General features: G+C 52.8%; 1 protein-coding gene across 1 annotated transcript in view; it reads right to left on the minus strand.

Moving 5' to 3' along the window:
- The window catches only part of NUP210 (nucleoporin 210), a 101,207-nt gene that overhangs the window by 32,519 nt on the left and 44,786 nt on the right, over positions 1–23,902 (minus strand). Inside the window, exons 14-20 of the mRNA XM_032647668.1 lie at positions 20,061–20,206; positions 12,171–12,392; positions 10,014–10,187; positions 4,606–4,798; positions 3,992–4,098; positions 3,230–3,334; positions 3,044–3,145 (exon numbers count right to left, since the gene is read on the minus strand). Of these exons, the coding sequence (XP_032503559.1) occupies positions 3,044–3,145; positions 3,230–3,334; positions 3,992–4,098; positions 4,606–4,798; positions 10,014–10,187; positions 12,171–12,392; positions 20,061–20,206 (1,049 nt within the window). The remainder of the gene's footprint in view (positions 1–3,043; positions 3,146–3,229; positions 3,335–3,991; positions 4,099–4,605; positions 4,799–10,013; positions 10,188–12,170; positions 12,393–20,060; positions 20,207–23,902) is intronic.

Here is a 23,902-nt window from a genome sequence, read left to right on the forward strand (position 1 = left end):
TCGTAGGTTTCGGGAAAACTGACTCTGACGCTGGAATTCCATCTTGAGTCAGACAAGCATGCTAGCCTCTGTTTGAATGCCTCCAGAGACGGGGAGCTCACTACCTGAAGCAGCAGCCTAGTCCATCACAGACTGTCAGAACCTCTTGTTCTTGGAAGAAGGGTCTCTCTCCGGCCACAGGGCTGCCCTCAGGGCTCACTCAAAACGTGTGGTGCAAGGTAAATATGAGTAAAAAGGTGCCCAAGTTTTGTTGGCACTGCACACATTTTTCTGAACTTGAAATTTCCCTCTTTTATATAACAGGGTAGTTATTTTTAATCTCCAGAGATAAAGCAAAAAACGGCATATTTCAAGCAGTTGGAATCATTTACAATTTGAGGTTTTCCCTTTAATGTTAAGGATTTGACAGTGAACACTTACTTACATGGAAGAGGAATGGCCAGGGAATTATTCTTTCTTTTATAGAGGGAATATAAGTGCATGCGGGAGAGTTTCCTACCATCTCAGGCATCCAGCTGCCCCCAAGCTCCCTCTAACGACACACGTTTGTCCACAGGTGCCGAGAGATGGCTTTTTCTTGCTCTGATCTATGGTGATAAACCCAAGAGGTCCCAACATCTGTAATTCTGCCTCTGAGAAAAACAGGAATGTTATGACGTGCTTCCACGCCCTTCACCGAGGGGCTGCACTGTGAGAAAGCATCCTTCCAACAAGACAGCTAAAGACCAAAGTCACCCACTGGAGGAACGTAAGAAAATGTCAGGAAAACAAGACAACAAAAAAACTAGATCATCCTAGAAAGACACATGCTACCAAAACTGACTCAAAAAGAAATAAACAATCTGGATAGACATGTAAGAAGTGAAGAGTTTGAATTCATATCAAAAACTACCCATGAGGAAAGCCCGTGACCAGATGGCTCCACTGGTTAACTCTACCAAACATTCAAGAGTTACTGTTACCAATTCTACCCAGACTCTTCCAAAAATTAGAAGAGGGAACATTTCTAAGTCATTCTATGAGGGTGATATCACCCTGATACCCAAACCAGACAAAGACATCACAAAAAAGAAAATCACAAACCAAAATCTCTCAGGAATATGAACATAAACTCAACAAAATACCAGCGAACTTTAACCAGTTACACGTAAAAAGAATTATATACCACGAGCAAGTAGGGTTTATCCCAGAATGCAAGGTTGGTTTAATATCTGAAAGCCAATTAACGTAACACATGATATCAGTAGAATAAAAAACAAACAAAAAAAAGATTATTTTAAGAGACACAGAAAAAGCATTTGACAAAATCCAACACCCTTTCCTATGTGTGTGTGTAAGAATAGGGAGGTGATTACTAAGGTATTTGGGGGCTTTTCGAGGCGATAAAAAACCTAAAACTAACTGTGGTAATGGTTGCCTGCACCTATGAGTACACTAAAAACCACTGAATTGTGACATTAAGTGGGTGAATTGTATGGTATGTGAAAGATACCTCAATAAAACTGATATTAAAAATAATAAAAGTTGGCAAGGGTGCGGGCCAGCTGTCCCTTAGCTACAGTCTCTGCCGTCTAGTTTACCGCAGTCCCCACCACGCCCTATTACCTCCAACGCTGAAGCTAAGCATCTGGTGACGGTTAGCCCAGCTCCTCCTAGTATGTTCCTCACACCCTGCTCATTTGCCTCACTTACTCTACACCTGTCCCACTTCAGAGACAACTCATGTTGTGGCCACTGTATCAAGACAGTCAACAGATGCAAAAAGAAAGTCAGAGAAAGGGACCAGTGGGGAGTTATGGCTGGAAACCCTGCAGAGAGTGAGGTGACACACTCCTAATTCCCGGCTAGGACACACATTTACTGCACAACCAAGGGCAAGGCAGCCGGGCTGTATTTCTGAAAGGAGATTGTGGGACCAGGTCTCTGTGAAGGCTAAGTCCCTGAAATGGGTGTTTTGTGCTCTCGCCAGTGGTGAGGGCTCCCCCGCACGGAGAGGCAATGCTGAAAGCAAGTGCGGGCGGCAGGATGGCAGGATGGCTCTCCCCTGGCTTCCCTGGCTGCACCACAGGAACCCCCACCATGCGTCAAGCACGGAGCGCCCCCGCCTCTCTCAAGTCCAGGACAAAGTCTCGCTCGGTGCCGGGATGAATGGAAAACTCCCCCAACACCTGGCAACCAGGCTTCACCAGGGGAAAGCAGGTCTTAGGCTCTGAGCAACCCAAAGGCCAGAGCAGAGCTGCAATTTCAGGACACCGCATGGGTGTCACGGTCTCTTGGTTCTTGGCTGCCTGCAATTGCGACTCACAGCAGTGGTTTGACACACTCAGCGGTCAGAGTTTCCTTTTAAAGAAAGTTCCGTTTTCACGACAGCATAATAACTCACTGTGCCAATACGCAGACATTTAGGACGTTGGTGTCTGTTTGCCTTTACTCTTTGTCATAATTATAGGGCGATTCTTTACAAATAAAAAAAATTAAACCACCTCAATGCTCTACAAGGAGAGAATGGCTGAGTACAAGTGACTGTCAGAAAATAATCAGCCAGCCTACATAGCAACACGGAGAAAAAAACCCTTAGAATAAAAGCACTGAAAAGAGCAGAATGCTCAATTCTTCCACACCATGGGCACAGCTAGGGAGAGGGTCAGGGAAGGAACATGGAGAAATGGAAAAAGCTGATATGTCTTTAAGGGCAAGTTCCTTATGGTTCTTCTACTGGCACTCACGTAATAATGTTTTCATCTTAATTGAAAGGAAACCATTTAAGATGAAAATATTATTACTAGGTAATAATTATTATATATAATTATTAAATCCAATTAATTAATTATTAAATTAAATAATAATTATTATTATCAGGTAACTACAGCGCGGGTAGTTTGTGGAGATGGAATACAAACCACAGAGGTAGCTCGTGAGTTTCACAAACAGCGAATCAGGGAATCTGAAGAGTGTTCGGCACACCAGCCGAGACTAAGGGCCAGCTTCGGCAACAGTCTGCTCACTCATACGAAGAGGAAGGCGGGGGCAGGGCCCCACTCACCGTGGCGATGCCCCGGGCTTCCTGATAGGCCACCCTGACCACATCTGCGCTGCTGGCGTTGAGGAAGAAGTAGCCAGAGCCTTCTCGGACGTGCAGCTCCGCCTGTTAGGAGGGGCCAGCTGGTGTCAGAGGCCTGGGGTCCCCCAGGGGTCACACCCAGGCACTGGAGCAGGGGGGAGGCTGTACCTGCACGCCCGGGTGGTTGTAGATGGCCACCTTTTCTGGACTGACCCTCACGTCTTCCACCAGCAAGAGTTCGATGGAGGCCGACACGGGCATGACGGGATGGTGCTGAAGGGGCAAAGCCGGCACTGTCAGATCCAGGCGGGCTGGGGGCCACCTCAGGCCAGCCCACGGCCTCCCCCAGAAGAGCAGGACGAGTAGCCCCAGGGGCTGGCGCCCCCCCTCCCCGGGACCTCGTCACGTCGGGGACACGAGCCCAGTAACACCCATCGTGCTTTGAGACCACAGCCCTGCGAGGCCTCCCGAAGTCCTGCCCAGGTGGGCGCCCCATCCCACCTGCCAGGCTCCCGGGATGGACAACTCACATGCACCCCAGGAAAGTGGGACGGCGTTGCAGGCAGTGGGAGCTGCGGGCTTAGGGGATGGGAATGAACCAGCTGGGCACACTCAGCTGGGGCCGTAAGTCGGGCCACGGCGGGGAAGAGGCTGCGGCCCAAAGGCCTGAGGGCCCCCGAGGCATGCGCCAGAGACGGCATGTGGCGAGGCCCCTCTGCCTTTCAGCTGGATCCCCCCGTTGCCTGCGTGCAGGGTGTGCAGCGGTGGAGACTGAGGCAGGGAGCCTGGTGAGGAGGCACCCCTGATCATGGAGCGGGGGGTGACCGGGGTGCAGCCCAGTGAGGGGCTCAGGACCCTGGGACGCCGGGCACAGCACAGGAGAAGCAGGAGCAGCAGGGCTCCCCGGCCCCCAAGGGCTCTGGTCAGTACCGGCTGCTTCACTCTGGCCATGTCCAGGTGGGACTGCTGGTAGCCAGTGGCAGTGGCAGAGATGGCCGTGGTGCCCGAGGCTTGGTGAACTGAAATGGCCTGCAAACCTGAGTGCGGGAGAGAAAGCGGCGTCGGGTTTGGGCCCCGCTGCTGTATCTGTGAGGCGGCCCCTCCTTCCCTCTGTCTAATTTGTAGCTTTAAATCTCCCACAGCCCTAAAAATAGGTGATGGGCTTCGTTTACACTGTGTGCACCATGAGAGTTAACGGGCCCTGAGCAAGGTTCCCGGGGCAGCTTAGAGGAGCTGGAGGAGACAGCTCAGCTCCCGGCCGTCGAGGAGTCTGTGATGGCAGCGCCACAGGGCGTCGGCGCCAGGCCGATCTGTGTACAGCCTGGGGTTTGAGATTCAGCCGCCGTGTGCACTGAGCTGTTTCCCCATCTCCCACACAGAGAGGCCATTCCTACGTCACAGACGTGTGAGGATTAAAGGAGAGTCCTGAAGCTCCCTGAGCTTTAGTCCTGGACAGAGGGGGTCCCAGCCCTCCACCCACAGATGCCGGCCCCTCTCGGCACGCGGCTCGTCTGTCTGGGGCCACCGCTCACCACCCGGCTCACCGTGCAACTTCTTTTGGCCGCTCCCATCGTCCCGGGACACCAGCTGTAAGGGCGGGTCCAGCTCGATGCTGGCCAGCGACGGCCTGGTGGACTCCCACTGGATGCTCAGCGAGCTGAAATTGTCGAACCTGCGGCCCTGCTGGTCATAGGCGGCCAGGTCCAGCAGGGGGTTGCGATGGCTGGAGACCGGAACCTGCAAGAAGCCGAGGTTACCCGCTATGGCTGCACCCCAGACTGGGCGGGGTCGCCCCTGACCACACGGTGCGGCGGACCTGCCAGCTGCCTTGTAAGCTCGTAGGGGTCCCGGTGAGCCAGTGGAGGGCAAGTCTCGAACGGATGGTCACTACTGCCAGCCAGCAAGGTGCCCCCAGCCCTATGCAACCTGGCCTCCTGCTCCAGTCCGTGGTCCTCAACGGGGGCCTTGGCGGGGTCTGGAAGCATTTTTGGTTGTCACACTGCAGGGGGCACAACTGGCGTCTAGTGTGTAGAGGTTGGGGTGCTGCCGAACACCCCAGGGTTCACTGGGCAGCCCCCCAAGAAGGGGCGATCTGGCCCCAAATGTCAGCAGTGCCGAGGCTGGGGGACCCTGCCCTCGGCCTCCCCACCCGAGCCAGGCTGCTTGCCTCCACTCAGCCCTCCCCTCTCCAAATCCTGCCACCTCCCCCCGCCCCATGCCCACCTCAGCCCCTCCAGGATGCCCCCCCTCGTGGTTCAACAGGAATGCCAATTACACCCCAAAGTGTCCCAGAGCCACTGGGATGGCAACGCTTTCAGAGCCGAGTTGTCAGCTGGCCTTGACCACCCCGGTGATGGGGGCTGCCATCCACCCACTGAGGGTGAGGACGGGTCCCGGGGGAGGGAAGGGACAGAGGTCCTCGGCGGCTGAGCGGCAGGCCCCTAGGATTTCACTCCAAAAGCCCACCTCCTGCTGCGCGCACCTGAGCAGCTCTGCTCCCCAGGGCCCGTGGGGGAGCGGCCTCATTCCCCCAGACCGTGGTTCACCCCGCCCTCCCGGCCCGAATGGATGCCCGGCTCCCACAGCCCGGACTCAAACCCACCTCCGCCCAGGCAAGTCACCCACTTTCTGGAGTTTCTCCACGTGAAGTGGGAATTGCACGAGATCCTCCTTCCAGGGCTCTGTTTTAAATAAGGGTCGCGTGAGAGCGTTTTAAGGGGCCTGGCTCGTGTCACTCAGGCAGGAACCTGAGCTCAGCGCTATCCGTACTTCACCAGGCACGGGTCCAGGAGGAAGGACTGAGCTTCTCTGCCCCTTGCAGTCAGGAGTGAGTGCACCACTTGCTTTGGCCAGTGAAATGTGACAAGTGACTCGTGACAGTTCTGGGGGCAGAAGCTTGAATGGTTAGAACGTGATCTGCCAGCTCTGCTTCTCTGCCTACGTTCAACTTGGGGGCCGCTCCACCGCCCAAGTCTTGGAAGGAAGATAACAACGAAGTGGGGCCCCCAGCCCACTGCAGGGCACACACTGCATGAGCGAGAAGTGAGCCCTTACTGTGCAGGGGTGTCGGTACTGCCGCTGAGCCCACCTGGCCCGCCTGATGCAGTCAGCAAACTCCCACCTCCCTCGCCCCCGGAGAACTCTGGACCAAAGCAGGTCCCAAATTCTAAATGCAGGTCAGCATAATCACCTGGGGATGCAAAGGAGTTTACAACCGTTGTGGACGCGAGTCGGGAGCTGTGACTGTGGGCGGGGAGAACAAAGTGCGTATTCTAGAGGCCCCACTCTGTCCCCCAGATGCGACCCCGGGTGGAAAACTAACGTTCTTCCCTTCCTCTTCCTCCTCGGGGTGGGGCGGGGCGGGGCGGAGGCGGTGGGGGGGGCGGGGAATGAACAAAGCATCAATCATGCTCGCAGGTTCACTGGTCCTGCCAATGGCAAGAGCATCATCCCCAAACGGGGAGGCTGAGGCTCAGAGATGTTAAGTTGCTTGCCCAAGGTCACACAGGTTTAGGGGTGGAACTCTCTGGTCTGATTTTAAAGCCCACCGGCCTCGCCAGACGCTGTGCAGCCTCTCCCCAGCACACGAGTCAGGAGGCAGCTCCATTCAAGCCCCAGCCTGTCACCTCCTGGCAGTGAACTGCACGGCTGACGCCCAGCTCAGAGGACTGGGGTCAGGCCGCAGTGCAGTCCCACTTTGTCACTCTGACAGGTCAGCCCCGTTTTAGTGCCTGGCCTCGCCAGTGACCGACTCTGCAAACACGTCTTGGGCAGCCTCTGGCTTTGGAGACGTATAAAGCGAAACTGATTTGCAGCAGGATGTGTGGCAAGGATATATCTTCCTCAGGGTCGCCTGGTGAGACCATAAATCTCAGGGGCCACGCCTGACTGGCTTGCGGCTCTGGAATCCCAGCACGGATGGACCACAAGGCAATTCTGTGTCTGAGCAAAGATCTACAACACACGAGAGCCAGTTCAGAGCCGCACTCGCTGCCTGACCGGCGTCTTTCAGCCAAGAGACAACCCCGGGCTGACCCCGAGGTCACAGCCGACAGACGGCCAGACTCGGCCCCTTCAGCGAGTAGCCAATGTTTAAGTACAGGAAAGAGGCACATGGATCTGACTGTTTTTTCCTTTGACATTGAGAAGGTTTGGCCAGCCTGGGGTTGAACACGCTGGAGCTGAGGGGGCTTTGGAGGAGCACCCGCTGTTCAGGCCTGACCATCCCCCTGGCCCTGATCTCAGCACCAGGCACGTGAGCCTACAGAATAAGGGCAGGGGGCGGGGGGGTTGGGGAGGGGTCCCTGGATCACTCATCCATCCACCATTCACTGAGCTCCCACCACGAGCTGGGTCCTGAGAGAGAGATTCACAAAGATGAAAACGAGTACAGGCACAGCTTGGAGATGTTACGCTTCGCACATCCCTCGTCTTTACAACCTGAAGGTTCGTGGCAACCGTGTGTCGAGAGATTCTGTCACTGCCATTTTCCCAACAGCATTTGTTCACTTCGTGTCTCTGGGTCACGTTCTGGTAATTCTCGCAATAGTTCAGACTTTTTCGTCATTAATTATATGTACTTGTTAGGGTGTCTGTGACCAGGGACCTTTGAAGTTACTGCCATGACTCACTGAAGGCTCAGAGGTCGCTTAGCATATTTTAGCTATAAAGTCCTTTTTAATTAAGGTCTGTACATTGTTTCTTTAGCCATAACACTATTGCACACTTCACAGACTATAGGATACTATAAATGTAGCTTTTATATGCCCTTCGAAACCAAAAAGTTCCTGAGACTTGTTTTATTGCGATATTCGCACTGCACTGCAGGGTCTGGAACCGAACCCACGCTGTCTCTGAGGTCTGCCTGTGCGTAAATTCTACGGCATTAGTTGATGCTGGGTGCTTGGGGGCGGGGAGGGGGAGAAGGGAACCGCGTAGGAAATGCTGAGTGGGGACCTTCAGATAAGGTCTAAGGCTGAGGAAGGCCCCCCCGCCCCCGAGAAAGTAACGTGTGAATAAAGAGCTGCGGGTTCGGGAGGGAAACAATTCCAGCCAGGGGACAGCAAGCCAGAACACGGGACTGTCCCAGCATCCGAGCACTGATCGCGGGGGGAAGGTGACGGGCGGTCTCAGGGCCTGCAGGTCCCCCTCTGACTCCCTGTGTCCGGTCCCGCTTATCCCCCGCAGGAACTCTGGATGTCACTGTCATCACTCAAAGGAGGCAGCTGCATGGCGGGTGGGAGTCAGGCCGGGCCCGAATCCGGCTCCCCGGCACACACACACGGTGGACCCAGCAAGCCGGGTCTTCCAAGCATCCAGACTTCTATGATGTCTTTCTTTCCACAAGGGATAATTTGCTGAGTACATAAAAGTGATTTAAAGTGTAAAACTTTCAGGACATTCATCTCAATAGCCCCCAAAGTCTTTTCCTGAACACACACATATTTTCACCTTAGGGAAGGCAGTCAGCCGCTCCATGACATGCACACCCAGGCCCGGGACGGGGAGGATGCGGCAGCATGGCAACGAGCCTGCGGAGGGGCCCTGGGCCCTGAGCCCGGGTCTCCTCCCGCAGGAGGATGCTCTCTGCAGGCCCGCGGGGCAGAGGAGAGGGCCCTGAGCCGCACACACAGACTCCTCACTTTAACCAGTGCCGTCGAGGCCCCAGTCCTCACGGGACCGGCGGAGGGGCTCACGTGCCTCAGAGCTGAGGGGTCAGTGAAGCCCCCCACGATCGCCAGAGCAGCGGGAGAAAAAGCTGAACTAAGCTCACAAGGACAGGAGGCCCAGAGGCACGGGCCAGATGGTGGGCTTGTTCCCAAGTCCCAGGCCCTGGAGTCTGGCGCCTCCCCTAGAGCTTCAAAGGGATGCAACTTGACCCAACAGCAGCAGGAGCCGACTCCCAGTCTCGCTGCCCCAGGCAGGCAGCTGGACACGCCCCGGGGCTGACTGCAGGCTGGGGCTGGGAGAGAAGCAACTGCAGGGCTGCCGAGGAGGCACCGGACTTGGAGCTGGACAGACGTACGTTCTGCCTGCGGGTCCAGCCCTCAGGGACGAGGAGCAAGACACACACAGCGGTTCTGATCACTGTGTGGGTAGCAGGGATGCAGAGACCCTGGGCTGGCCCCAGGGCCTTTGCACTTGCTGTTCCACCTGCCTGGGGCACCCTGAGCTTGGCCCCTCTTGGCTGGCACCCCGAGCATGGGCGTGAGCCTCTGTGCCCTCCTCACAGGGGCCTTTCCCTAGAGTCTGAGGTCCCCTGTCTCCACAGGGCTTCCCACCCGCCCATCCACCACGTCTGCTGTGGGCCTCCTGTTGGCTCCAAGGCCCGAGCCTCGCCTGCCCTGGGTACTCTGCGTTCCAGAACCTGACGTGTGCCCGGCACAGGGGGTGAGATCCAACAAACGTATGCTGAGGGATGAGAAGAAAGAAGCCTGGTTCCCTTCCGAGAAGGGCCGCGGCCGGCCAGCAGGGCATGTGCATGCCTGACCCTGACCAGGGGGCTTCCAAATCCTCCACGTCCAGCCGTCCGGTCTCGAGGGTCTCAGGGGTGGAGGCTGGACTGCTGTCACCTCACAGCCCTGCTGTCAGGGACCCCAGTGACTTTCTTCCCTCTGCTCGCAGTGACCTTGGAAACACAGCGCCATCCCCCGCACCGTGGAGAAGACTACAGCCAGCCACTCCCTCTGCAACTCCTGCCTTGAGACAAGAACCCCACCTTCACAGCCTCGAGCCACACAGGAAAGCGACGAGATCTGTACAGACGGCCAAGTGCCCGCGCAGAGAGGCGGCAGAGTCCGGGCACTGCCACCAGCAGCTGTGACCTCCAGGTCCCGGGCCCCACTTGTCACACGCAGACAGGTGCCCGCCGGACAAGGCGAGCGTAGGGCTGAGGGGGCAGCACCGGGCGTCGCCTGGCCTACCCACGCCGCCTCCCCAGAAGGCCACTCACCACCTGCTTGCTCTGCTGCAGCAGCGGGCAGGACAGGTCCAGCTGGGGGCTGGCGTAGACGGGCGCCAGGGTGAGCCTGGAGGGCGGCGCACACACGAACTTCACCACAGCGGGCTCCAGCACCGGGAAGGGGTTCGTGATGCTGGGCCTGTTGCCCACCGTGAGGGCGACGACCTGGCGGAGCAGAAACAGCCGTCAGACACCCCACGCCTGAGTCCCTGCTCTGCTGAGAGCCCCCGGGACTCAAACGTGCTCTTCTGCACGACTGGGATGGTGGTGATGCCCGCATCCCAAGCGGGTTACAGTGGTCCAGCGACACACGCCCAGGAGAGAGCTCCCTCAACGTGCAAGAGACCTTCCGACAGGGGCCCTGGCACCCTCTACTAACAGAACAGAACCACTGCCTGCTCCTGGGCCCGAGGAAGAGGTGGGTCGGGGGAACACCATGCAGCTTCCCGGGACCCTATGAAGACCCCAAGGCTGATGAGCAAACTGACAGGCTTGTGCGTTTTGAATGAGGAATCCGGAGTGACCTGAAGACACCCATCACAACGAGGTGCAGGTGCCACAGAATGTGTCTGATGGACTGAGCCCCTTGGGGAGGGACCAGCTGAGGGCTACGGAGGGCGGGGCGGGTGAGCAGGTGCTGAAGCCACAGCCCCGCCCTCCTTTCGCCTCTTAGACAAGCTCAGCTGGAGGCTGCAAAGACGGAAATTAAAGGTGCAAGAAAAGACACGGAGATTTATGTTTGCTTTCAGAGCTGGGACCTCAGAAATCAAGCCCGGCCCGCGTTTTACGAGCAACACGGCTCACGGCCGGTCCTGAGGGAGCGGCCCCCGGCCCCTCAGTGACACTCACTTTCACACGCCAGAACAGTCCGGCCCAGAAGCCCCTCAACCTTCCTGACCACGAGGCAGGACAGAGGGCAGTGTCCTGGGTGACCCCCAACACCCCAGGAAGCGACCCCAGAGCAGCAGGGTAGGGGCCCCTCAGGGCGACCTTGCTGAGGGTCCAACCCCTACCGTCCGAGGGGGGACACAGATGACTGAGCCAAGCCAGGGATAAGAAAGTTCTCTACGTTCATTTTTGACTAAGTTTATTCTTGTTGTGGTATTCATTATTATGTCTTTATTTTTCTTATTCTTCAATTGATTTTGTAAAAAAAACAATGAAGCCAGTGGAAGTGGGCCTCTCACTGTGCATCTTTTCCGCTCACACCCAGCCGGTCTCAGTGTGGCCGTCTTCGTGAGGGTGCCTGGGGGCTGGTGTGTGTGTGTGTGTGCGTTTTAACATCAACGGACATGCTTTGTACTAGTAAATAAACACAGAAAGGTGTTCACTTCCCCCAAGAAAGGGGCTCTCTCCTATGTTCTTGATTCACGCTGGCCTCCTCACCCCTTGCCTTCTGTTTCCCGGCACCCTGGGAATGGAGGGTTACACCCCTACTATAACCAGACAAGTGTGCAGCCCTGAGCCTGGGACTGCCAGGCACAGGGGAACGGAGGGGCGAGCTGCTGCTCTGTCCAGCCGATGCCGGCCCTGCAGGGATCACAGGTGCATTGCGCTCAGTCCACCCTGGCTAATTTTTTTGGTTTTCAGCATTAAAAAAAAAAATCAAGACACTTCATACACCTGAAGTTAATATAATAGTGTAAATCAACTATATTTCAATCTAAAAAAAAAGATTTCAGAGAAAAAAATATTGGGATTCTCGGTTCATCCTGAAACACCGAAAAGATCTGCCCACCCTGGGTCTGCAGTCTCACTCATTTATAATACTGATACTTGCCTGACCCTGGAGGCCTCCGACTTTGCAAGCCCGATCTCATCCCACCCGGACTTGACAGTGGGGAGTGCTGACGCCCTGGACCAAGAGATCGCCCCGGGTGTGGAAAGAGAGGCAGGACTGGCCAGCGTGTAGCGCGGTCCCAACTGCGGCACCCCGCTAGGCCCAGATGGTGCTCACTCAATCACCCCACCACCCTGATCCTCAGTCTGCCTGTCTGTGAAGTGGGTACAACAGCCACGGCTGTCTCGCAGGGTTGCCTCGAGCAGTTAGATAAAATAACGCTGCGAGGCACGACGGGGTGCTTGGGGGACGTGACTTTCCATCCCTCGCTCTGGGCAAGGCGGGTCTGGGGGTGGCCGCCCGCTCACCTGCTCGCCCAAGACCTGGCAGGTCACGAGGATCCAGTGTTGCTGGTGATTCCGGGCGGCAGGGGGCCCAAAGAGAGCCAGACTGACGCTGTCCATGTCCTCAGAGGTGACGTTGCGGAAGAACTTGGAAGGCTCCAGGACCCAGGGTCTGGGGCCCCCCTCGAAAAGCATCTCTTTTGAGGAGCCGAGGGTCACCAAGGCGACAGAGGAGGGGTCCACAGCCTGTGGGAGAAAAGAGGGGAAGCGTCAACGTCTCCCTGGGAGAGGCGAGCCTGCCAGGGCTGGGGTGGCTCACTCTCTGGTCCTTGCTTTACTTGGTGCTGGTTGTCCCGCCAGGAAATGATCTGTTTGGGCGTCTGTCTCCCCAGCTGGCCTATAGGCTCATTAAAGGAAAGGCGTGTCTATTTCCTCTTGTATCTGCAGCGTAATCTCAACCACATGAGAAATGAAAGACCTTACAGACAAACTGAAATATTTTTAAAAGGGTAAATTACAACTACACTGTGATACCATTTCTCTGCCATCTGATTAGCAAAAATCCAAAAGTCTGAGCACACACACTGCTGGTGAGTCCGTAGGGAAACACGTACTCTTTTATAAAATTAATTAACTTGCTTTTTGAGATATAATTGACATGTAACATTATATTCATTTCATTAGTACAACATAGTGTTTTGATATTGGTATATGTTGCAAAATGGTCACCACAATAAGTCTAGTTAACATCTATCACCACACAAAGTTACAATTTTTTCTTCTTGTGATGAGAACTTTTAAGATCTATTCTCTCAGCAATTTTCAAAAACAGTACATCGAGAAACGTGTTCTATCCCGCTGGGGAGACAGGAAAATGGCACAACCCCAAAAGAGGGAAATTTGGCAATATCTACTAAAATGACAGTCATATTTACCCCTTGTCCAAGCAACATTCCTTCTAGGAATGGACTCCGAAGATATGCCTCCATGAATATATAAAATATATATACACACAGAGCTACGCATTACAGTATTATCTTAAAGAGTAAAAGCTTGGAAACAGCACAAACACCCACCAGCAGGGGCCTAGTTAGGTAAACTGTGGTCTATCCATACAATGGAATGTCAAACAAAGATCTTCCCGTGTGGATGTGGAGAGATTTGCAGGTTATTTTCTTTATTTTCCAAACAAAGAAGCAAAGTGCAGAACAGGATATCTAGCACACTACCTTTGAGTAAGAGAGGAACGGGCAGGGCATAAGAAAATATAATCGGGGCTTCCCTGGGGGCGCAGTGGTTGAGAGTCCTCCTGCCGATGCAGGGGACGCAGGTTCGTGCCCCGGTCAGGGAAGATCCCACATGCCGCGGAGTGGCTGGGCCCGTGAGCCATGGCCACTGAGCCTGCGCGTCCGGAGCCTGTGCTCCGCGACGGGAGAGGCCACAACAGTGAGAGGCCCGCGTACTGCAAAAAAAAACCCCAAAAAAACAACATATAATCGTTCTTGCTGACTTTTGCAAAAAGAGACACTGAAACTGTAAAATGGAAACTAATCAAAGTAGTTTTTGACAAGAGGCAGGGAAGAGATGGAAGTGAGGCTTCTGGGTGTACTTTGAATACAGGTTTAACTTGGGAACCACATAAACAACTTAGACAAAAAATAAGGTTAAAAAAAGCAAACCCTAGGGCTTCCCTGGTGGCGCAGTAGTTGAGAGTCTGCCTGCCGATGCAGGGTACACGGGTTCGTGCCCCGGTCCGGGAAGATCCCACATGCCGCGAAGCAGCTGGGCCCGTGAGCCACGGCCGCTGAGCCTGTGCGTCCGGAGCCTGTGCTCCACAACAGGAGAGGCCACAACAGTGAGAGACAAAAAAAAAAAAAAAAAAAAAAAAAAAAAGCAAACCCTAAAACTGAGAAGAAACGGAAACAAATGATTCTACCTGTGACAGGTTGATCATCTCAATGCTGAGAAGACCAAACCTGCATCAATCCCCTCTTCTTGGACTAATTGACCTTAACCTCTTGTGCTTCCCAATATCTTTTAGGCCAAGAGTTGCAAACACCTGTTAGCCCCAAGGTCCAACTCTGATTGGCTGGTAATGGCTATGGGGGTGGGGATCTGTGCTCCTGAAGCTGAATCAGTGCTTGGCAATAAAGGCAGCCAGGATTGATTAGCAATGTCTGCAGTGGGCACAGATGGGCACACACAGAAGCTGTGCCTACGTTAGACCAGAGTCCACAAAGGCAGAGTGACTTCTCGTTCAGAATCGCCAGTGTCCTAGGCACGTGGAGGTTACCAGGAACCCACATCCAGTGAGTCCTTGACAGCTTAATGCCCAGAACACACAGAATACTTGACAGTTACCTCCAGGCCCGGCTCCCCCAAGCCCTACTCACCTGGACCCCTTAAAGTCCAGTGAGTGCTCGTGCAGATCAGGGCACAACGACCCATCTCAGACCCTCTGCAGCGGAGACCCTGTGGGGATGTCATGAGCCTGGGCTGAGCCAGAGCCTCCCCTACCCAGCCAGTGCCAGCCTCCCCTGTTCCCTCCATTTTGGCCCACGGTGTTTGCCAGCCCGCTGCTGCGGTCATCTCTGCTGACCTGCTCATCAGACCCCTGATGCTCCGTTCAGCTCTTTCCATGCTCTCACCCCCACGGGGGCTGCTTCCCACAACTGCCAACAGCCTGAAGCCCTCGTAGGTACAGACTGATAACCACTCAGCTGTCACCGCAGTCCTGAACCTGGAGCAGTGCCCCAGCCAGATGTACCTCCGTATGGAGAGGGAATGTCACTGCATGACAGCCTTAAGATGTCACATACCCTTGAGGATGGAGGCAGGTCGGGGCAAGGTGATGATCTGCCGAGGCCTGTGGGGCTCAGGTCCCCTTGGTTGGGTGCTAAACCCTTAGTAAAGAAAGGGTATCACTTGTCAGTGAGAATTCTGTCCTTTTGACTTTTTTTTTTTTGCGATATGAATAATTTTCTGAATTTGCTGTCAGTTAGCTCTCCAGGCATCCCTCCCTGAACACGTGTGCACAGGTGTGTACACACACACAATTCCGAGGAGCCCCCCACAGACTCTATCTTGCTACATGCCCACCAAAGAAACCATCAACAGGGCCCTTTTCCTGCACGTGATGAGCGCCTTTGGCCCTTCCTCCCTGGACCACCCCTCCCTCCTCCAGACAGCTGCACAGCCTGCTCCAGTGCTTCACTGAGGCCTCTGCTCAAACCTCCTCCTCAGGGAGGCCTTCCTGGATCCCCCGTCCAAGGCAGGACCTCCCGTCACCTGTTACCTCCCTTCCCAGCTGGACCGCCCTTCTCACCACCTGCCATCACTTCCTGTGTGTTCTTAAGTGCATTTGCTTCTCTGTCCCCAAAGCTAGAATGAAGCTGTCACTCAGCTGTGTGACCTTAAGCGGGTTAATGTCTATAAGGCTCAGTCTCCCGTCCTATAAAATGGGTACAATGAGAACCCTGCCTCATGGGTTATTGCAGATTCAAGGGGGCGTGGATGGGAGCCCTGAACACACATGTAGCATATGCTCAGTAAATGGCCCCCACTACTGTCAACTGTCACCGCCATTTTGCAGATGGAAAGAGTGAGGGCCAGCAAGCAGAAGCAACTCGTCCAAGTTCACCCAGCGGGCGGGCCCAGGTCTGTTCCGACTCCAGATGCCCTGCTCTCACCCGTCTCATCACCACAACCAGAACAGCTCTGCTATGGACAAAGTAGGTCACTGTAAACCTTGCAGGAGGATTTCTTCCTGACCAGCCCAACAGAAAGACTATGCAAAAGTACCACACGTCCTATAATTAAAGCTGGAGAATGATCAATTATCACCTTGCCGTGTAATTCTCTTCCCATCCAGGCATAAAAGCGTCACCGAACCGTGTGCCAGGGAGATAGGTTAATAATCAGCATGGCTAGTGAAGGACACTGATAAATCGTACTGGGGGCGTCAACACGCAGATACCAACACAGGCCAAGCAGGAGAGGAGGGGCCCTGTATCGCAGTCGAGACCTTCTCTCTCAGGGACTCAATTTCCTGGTTTGCAAAACAGGAGGGCGTCTGGTCACCAAGAGGCCCTTAGCGCGCCAGCAGTCCGCGTTTCCAGGAGACGGACTACCCGCCTCAGTCCAGGATCCAGAGAAAAGGAGAGGGGAGGGGAGGGGAGGGGCAGTCAGAGGTGACAGTCCCCCCCTGCCGCCCCGGCACCTGGCTGACCCAGAGGCTCCAGGGTGCACAGCCCACGCTGATATCACCGGGGTGAAGGAGCCAGGCGGGGACCCAAACCCTGGCACTCCAAGCTCCCAAAGAGTAACCCACAGGTGGGGTGACAATGTACCCCAAACTGCTGCAGCCAACCAGGCTGAAGAGGAAGTGGTGTGTTGGCCGTGAAGGGAGTTAGGGAACTGGCAAGACAGCCTCCCTCTGTCTGCGGGCCAATTAGACAGAAGAGGTTACAGGTAAGTCGGGCCGGGGGGTGGGGTGGGGTGGGGGGCTGGCGAGTGGCACCTGTTAGATCTGGGGAGGGTCTTTCTTCTGCCAGTGGGGGGCGTCCTTACAATGTGCTTCCAAGACACGGCCACTCACCCTCCCCGCTAGCAGCAGGGGTCTCATGGGTGTGACTGTCCTTCCCTGACCTCACCTGCTGCCCACGGCTGCATGAGAACGTCCAGCTCCTAAGGCATCTAACCCTCGCTCGACCTGACCCAGGGAGCCTCCGCAGTCTCATGCCTCACCCCGAGATACACACACTCCTTCTGGTGCCCCACCAGCCGAGCTTCCTGCCTTCACACTCTCCTTCTGCTTCTGCGTTCACAGGTGACCTGTGCCCACAGGACTCTTCGCTACCTCTACTACACTCACTGTGTTTGTCTGCACGTCTGCATTCCTCACAGATGGGCAGCCTCCCAGGGCACAGAGGGTGAGATATTTCCCTAGATCTGTCTCCCCACCCTGAGCCTTGTACTAACAAAGCACCAGGGACTGTCTGCAGAGTGAACTGGCAAGCACAGGCTGGACAAGAACTGGTAGCTGCCTTTCCAGTTTCCACACTCCTCTCTTCCTCAGAGAAAGAACTTCCATTTTATTAGGGTGGTAAACTGCCCAGCTGAAATGATTCCCCAGTCTCTTACAGCTAGCTGTGGCCAGCAGATGAAGTTCCGGCCAATGAGGTGCAGGTGGAAGCTGCTCTTTTAAACTTCTGACAAGGCTACTACAGGAAACTAACTCGGCTCAGAGATGAGCTCTTTCCCCTTCTGGCTATATGGAATGCAGATGTGATAGCTGCAGCTCCAGCAGCCACCTTAGAGCATGAGGCAACTTTGAGGATGAAATCCACATATTAGGACGATGAAGTAGAAAGACAGAAACCTGGGTCCCTGATGACTACAGAGCTGCCACACTAGACCTGTGTGAAACCTCTCATGTGAAAGAGGAATAAACTCTCTATTCACTAAGCCACTGTTATTTTGTGTTTTGTTACTTGCATATACACCTAATCTTAACAGATATCAAGGCACAAGAAAGATGAGAGAAGAGACACATATCCTGTTCTTTTCCCTATAATTTCTCCAGTCAGGAAGCCACCTTTATTGGGGACATGTCCTCCTTATCTTCATCCTTACATCCCAGCTTGGGACAGTGAGCTCAGGGGTTGGCCCAGATCATCAGACCATGTGGTCATCTGGACAAGCACCCAGGAGGGATCCTGAAGAACCTCCTACCCAGGCTCCGTCACACGGCTGGCTGTGGCAGGGCCTCCCCAGGATGACCGCTGCCACCTTAGGGATTTTAGTTTTCTCTCAGCCCTGCTCCCTGAGCCCTCTCACCTCCAGGGTCCTGGTCAGTGAGAGGATCTTGACCTTTCAATTTTATGCTGCCATCTTTCCTTCCTCTGCCCTCCCTATCACCCTTTCAACACTTTACTTTTTCCATGGCATGCATATACAAAATACCTTACTTACTAGTTTATTTACTGTCTCTCCCTCTGCCTCTGCTACAATGTCAGCTCATGAGGAAAAGGATTTCTGTGTGGTTTTTTGCACTGTTGTACCCCTAATGTTTAGCGCAGGGACCGGCACCTATAAGTAGGTATTCATATATATTTTGGTTTGGGGGATCAGGAGACCTTGGATTCAGCCCTAGCTAGGTAACCCTGGACACATTTCCCCACTCACTCCTTCTAAATTAAACAACTCTTCTCAAAAAATTAAAAACAGAACTACCACATGACCCAGCAATTCCCATAAATACTTATGGGCATTTATCCAAAGGAAAGAAAAACACTTACTTTAAAGGAAATCTGTACCCCATGTTCATAGCAGCGTGATTTACAATAGCCAAGATATGGAAACAACTTAAATGCCCATTAATGGATGAATGAAAAAAGAAGATGTGACATAGATATATATAGATATAATAGAATATTATTCACCCATAAAAAGAAGGAAATTCTGCCATTTGCAACAACGTGGATGGACCTTGAGGGTATCACACTAAGTGAAATAAACCAAGACAGACAAAGACAAATACCTTATGATCTCACTTATAAATGGAATCTAGAAACACAAAAACAAAAACCACAAACTCATAGAAACAGAGAACAGACTGGTGGCTGCCAGAGGCAGGAATTGGGGGCAAAATGGGTGAAAGTACAAACTTCCAATTACAAAATAAGTGAGTCCTGGGGATGTGAGGTACAGCATGGTGACTCTAGCTAATAACGGTCTGCTGCATACGTGAAAGCTGCTAAGAGGGTAGATCTAAAAGTTCTCACACACAAAACTTGTAACAATGCGTGGTGATGGATGTTAACTAGACTTATTGTGGTGACCATTTCACAACAGATGCAAATATTGAATCACTCTGTTGTCCTAAGGAAACTAACACAAGGTTATATGTCAATTATATCTCAATAAGAAATCCACAACAACCCTTGGTTGTCGTCTGCTCTGTATCAGGCAGTGTGCCCAGGGCTAGGGGTGCAGCGATGAAGAATTCTTATGTCACTGAGCTAGCTTCTAATGGCCGAGGGGGAGAAGAAAATGCATCCCAAATCAAGGGGACCAGAGCTATCCTAGCGGCTGGGACTGGTGCCCGGGAAATGCAAGTGCTGACTGGCCCAGCCTGGGAGGCCCGCCCCACAGGAGGGGCAGGCCCACGCTCCCCGGGCCGCCCGAGCGAGGCTGCCTGGCCGCACCCTGGAGGAAGGGCCAGGTCTTCCTTGTTCACACAGTAACAGCTAACCCTTACTGAGCGCTCAGTACCTCCTAGGGACGGTTCTCAGCCCACTTGGTTCGTGAGCTCAGCTCACCGTCACCACAATCCTGGGAGGCAGGTGTTGTATTAGCCCCATTTACAGGCAGGGAAACTGAGGCCCAGGGAAATTACATCAGCCAAAGTCACAGAGTTGGTGCTGGACCTGGACTGAAACTCGGGAGTCGGTGTCAAACAAAGGCAGCACGCTCTGAGTAGGAACGCTCTAAATGCCTTCTGCACGAAGACGCACGGGGGACCCAGACGCTGACGGTTACCTGGCATCAGGTGAGGGGCACATCCAGACCTGACCCAGGCCCCGAGGCCCCAGAATCTGCACCACGTGCCGGGCCATTGTCCCCCCCAACGCCAGGGTTCTGTGGAGACCCTGCAGGGTGAGTCTCTACTGGACCAGGAGCCCCTCTGTCCCGATCCGTGTGGGAATCATTTCATCCACAAGGATGTCGGCGCTCACTGTCTGCCAGCAGGGAGGCCCTGCCCCTGCTCCATACTCCTAATTTCAGCTTGACAATCACCTCTGTAGCTGTCCCCAAAGCTATTCTGAACAATCAGTGTTTTAACACACATTCACCAGAGCAGATGGATAATTTGCACCAGGGAACGGGGGGAGGGCAGGGCCTGGGGCTCACCTTGAGGGGCAGGTAGGCGGCAATGGTGATGCGGGCGCTCAGGTGGATGTGGCCGTGCTTGTAGCTCACGAGGAGCGCGGTGTAGCCCTGGGCCTCTGCCCTGACCGTGACACCACTGCAGTGCTCAGGCCCCGGCCGCAGCCTCCCTGCAAGAAGAGAACCACAAGGTCACCGAGACCTTGCCTCTGCCGGGAAAGACAGGACAGGCTGACCGCCCTCTTCCATTCTGGGCTTGAAACGAATCTTTTTAACTTACCATTTTAGAGTATAATTCCCATACCAAAGAGCACATGACACATTGTAAGCACACAACTCACAATTTTTCCCCCACAAGCTGAACACGCTCTGTTTCCAGGACCAGGATCAAGAAGCAGTACGACCTGCACACTACCCCTGGGATCTCCTGTGGACCCTTCTGGTCAGGAGCCCCGCCCCAGAGGAAAACCACTGTTCACTGACTTCTAAGAGCACAGCTGAATTCTGCTGGCTCTGGACTCCATACGAAGGGAACCGCCTTGGTACCTGCCCCCTTCAACTCAACACTGGCGGTGAGATTCCACCTTATGTTTCGCACGCTGTAGATCTTCCATTCACATTTGTGCGTCACGCTGCTGTGTGAACAGACAGCGGTTTGTCCACGCTACAGGGACCACGCGGGGCTGCGACGAGTCGCGCTGCTGTGCGCGTGTGTGCGTGTTTCTTTGGGGACGTATTCACCTCTTCGGAGGGGTGCACCCCGAGGAGTGGGAGTGCAGGTAGTGGGAGTGTGTGCTCAGCTTCCCTCATTATCGCCAATTACCTTTCCCAAAGTGGCTGATGGACTTACGCTGCCTCTAGTGGCTGTGAAACATCCCTGCCAATCCTTGGTAAATATTTTCCCTCTTTTACTAATTAAAAGAAATTCTGGTAGAATACACATTAACACAAACTTTTACCACGGTAACAACGTTTCCAGTTCAGTGGCATTAGGTACATTCACACTGATGTGAACCATCACCCATCTCCAGACCACTCCTCATCTCGCCAAACTGAAACTCTGAACCCATCAAATATAACTTCCCAACGCTCACCCCCTCCAGCCCCTGGCAACCACCATTCTACTCTCTGTCTATATGAATTAATGCTGCTATAAACATGGACATACAAGTATTTCATCAAGATTCTGCTTGCAATTATTTTGGGTATATACCCAGAAATGGGATTGCTGGATCATATAGCAGTTCCATGTTTACTGTCTTTTTCTTTATTTTTTTGGCCGCATCGGGTCTTAGTTTTGGCACACGGGATCTTTCATTGCGGCATGCAGGCTTCTCTCTAGTTGTGGCGTGCGGGCTTCTCTCTCTAGTTGTGGCACGTGGGTTTTCTCTCTCTAGCTGTGGCACCGGGCCCCAGGGCACATGGGCTCTGTAGTTTGTGGCATGCGGGCTCTCTCACTGAGGCCCGCGAGCTCAGTAGTCATGGCACGCGGGCTTAGTTGCCCCAGGGCATGTGGGATCTTAGTTCACCGACCAGGGATCGAACTCGCGTCGCCTGCACTGGAAGGTGGATTCTTTACCACTGGACCACCAGGGAAGTCCCCCACGTTTAATTTTTTCAAGACCCTCCATACTGTTTTCCACAGTGGCTGCACCATTTTACATTCCCACCAACAGAGCACAAGGGTTTTAATATCTACACATCCTCAGCAACACTTGTTTTTTTCTGTCTTTTTGCTAGGAGCCATCCTAAAGGGGTTTAGGTGGTATCTCACTGTGGTCTTAATTTGAATTTATATCATGATTAGAGATGCTGAATTTATATCATGATTAGAGATGATCTTTTCATATACTGGTTGGCCATTTGTATATCATCTTTAGAGCAATGTCTATTCAAATCCTTCATCCATTTTTTTCGTTAGGTTATTTGTTTTATTATTGTCAACTTGTAGGAGTTCTTTATATATTCTATAAATTTATTTATTTATTTATTTATGGCTGCATTGGGTCTTCATTGCTGCGCACGGGCTTTCTCTAGTTGCGGCGAGTGGGGGCTACTCTTCGTTGTGGTGTGCGGGCTTCTCCTTGCAGTGGCTTCTCTTGTTGCGAAGCACCGGCTCTAGAAGCCTGGGCTTCAGTAGTTGTGGCGCACGGGCTCAGTAGTTGTGGCTCGTGGGCTCTAGAGGGCAGGCTCAGTAGTTGTGACGCACGGGCTTAGCTGCTCCACAGCATGTGGGATCTTCCCGGACCAGGGATCGAACCCACGTTGCCTGCACTGGCAGGCGGATTGTTAACCACTGAGCCACCAGGGAAGTCCCATATATTCTAGGTATGAACCCCATATCAGACATATGATTTGCAAATATTTTCTCCATTCCATAGGTTGCTTTTTATTTTTAAGACTTTTTTAGAGCAGTTTTAGGTTCACAGAAAAATTAAGAGAAAGGCACAGAGATGTCCTACGTACTCCCTACCCTCATATATTACACAGCCTCCCCCGTTATCAACATCCTCTCCCAAAGTGGTACACTTGTTACAACTGATGCTCCTACACTGACACACCACAATCACCGGAAGCCACAGTTCACATTAGGGCTCCCTCTTGGTGTCGTGCATACTGTGGGTTTTCACAAATGTGTAACGACATGTATCCGTCACTATAGTATCACACAGAGTATTTTCTGGGCTCTCTATTCTATTCCATCGGACTGTAAGTCTGTGCAAATGCCACTCTGTTTTGATTACTGTAACTTGTAATAAGTCCTGAAAATGGGAAGAATGAGATCTCCAAGTCTGTTCTTTTCTCAGCATTGTTTTTGCTATTCCGGATCCTTTGAGATTCCACATGAATGCTATTTTTCTGAATTCATTTTACACCTAAGAGTTCTTTTGGTGGAATCTTGAGGGTTTTCACATATAAGATCATGTTATTTGCAAACGGATAAGTTTACATCTTCCTTTCCAATTCTGGGTCTTTCATTTCCTTTTCTTGCTTAATAGCTCTGGCTAGACTTCCAGTATTATGCTGAAGTGGTGATAGCAGGCAACCTTGTCTTGTTCCTGATCTCAGGGTAAATAAAAGCTTTCAGCCATTCACCATGGAGCCTGATGTTAGCTGTGGGTTTTTCTTATATGGTTTTTATTATGTTCATGTAGTTGTTTCCTTCTACTCCCAGTTTGTAGGCTGATTTTACCATAAAAACGTTTTGAGACTTGTCAGCTGATTTTTCTGCATCAATTGAGAGAATCACGCAGTTTTCTTCCTACATTCTGTTAATGTGATGTATCACATCAGTTTTAGACTACTGAAACAATGCATTCCAGGAATAAATCCCACCTGTTCATGGTGTTTAATCCTTTTAATATGCTGCTGAATGCAGTTTGCTAGTATTTTGTTGAGGATTTGTCCATCCACGTGCATAAGGGATACTGGTCTGTATTTTCCTTGTAGTATCTTTGTCTGGCTTTGGTATCAGGATCATGCTAGCTTCACAGAATGAGTTAGGAAGTGCTCCCTCTAATTTTTTAGAAGAAGGATAAGTGTTAGTTCTTTAATTCACCTGTGAAGCCATCAGGTCCATGGACTTTCTTTGTCAGGAAGCTTTGGATTACTGATCCAGTCACCTTGCTAGTAATGAGTCTATCCAGATTTTCTATTTCTTTGTGACTCGGTCTAGGCAGGTTTTGTATTTCTAGGAATTTGTCGTATTACCCAGGTTATCCAATTCGTTAGGGTACAATTGTTCATAATCCTTTTTATTTCTCCACAGTCACTGATAATGTCTCCGCGTTGGCTTCTATTTTAATAGTTTGTCTCCTCTTTCTTTCTTAGTCAGTCTAGCTAACAGTCTGCCAACTTTGCTAATC

Source organism: Phocoena sinus, chromosome 11 (genome assembly GCF_008692025.1).
Source record: "Phocoena sinus isolate mPhoSin1 chromosome 11, mPhoSin1.pri, whole genome shotgun sequence".
NCBI lineage: Eukaryota > Metazoa > Chordata > Mammalia > Artiodactyla > Phocoenidae > Phocoena > Phocoena sinus.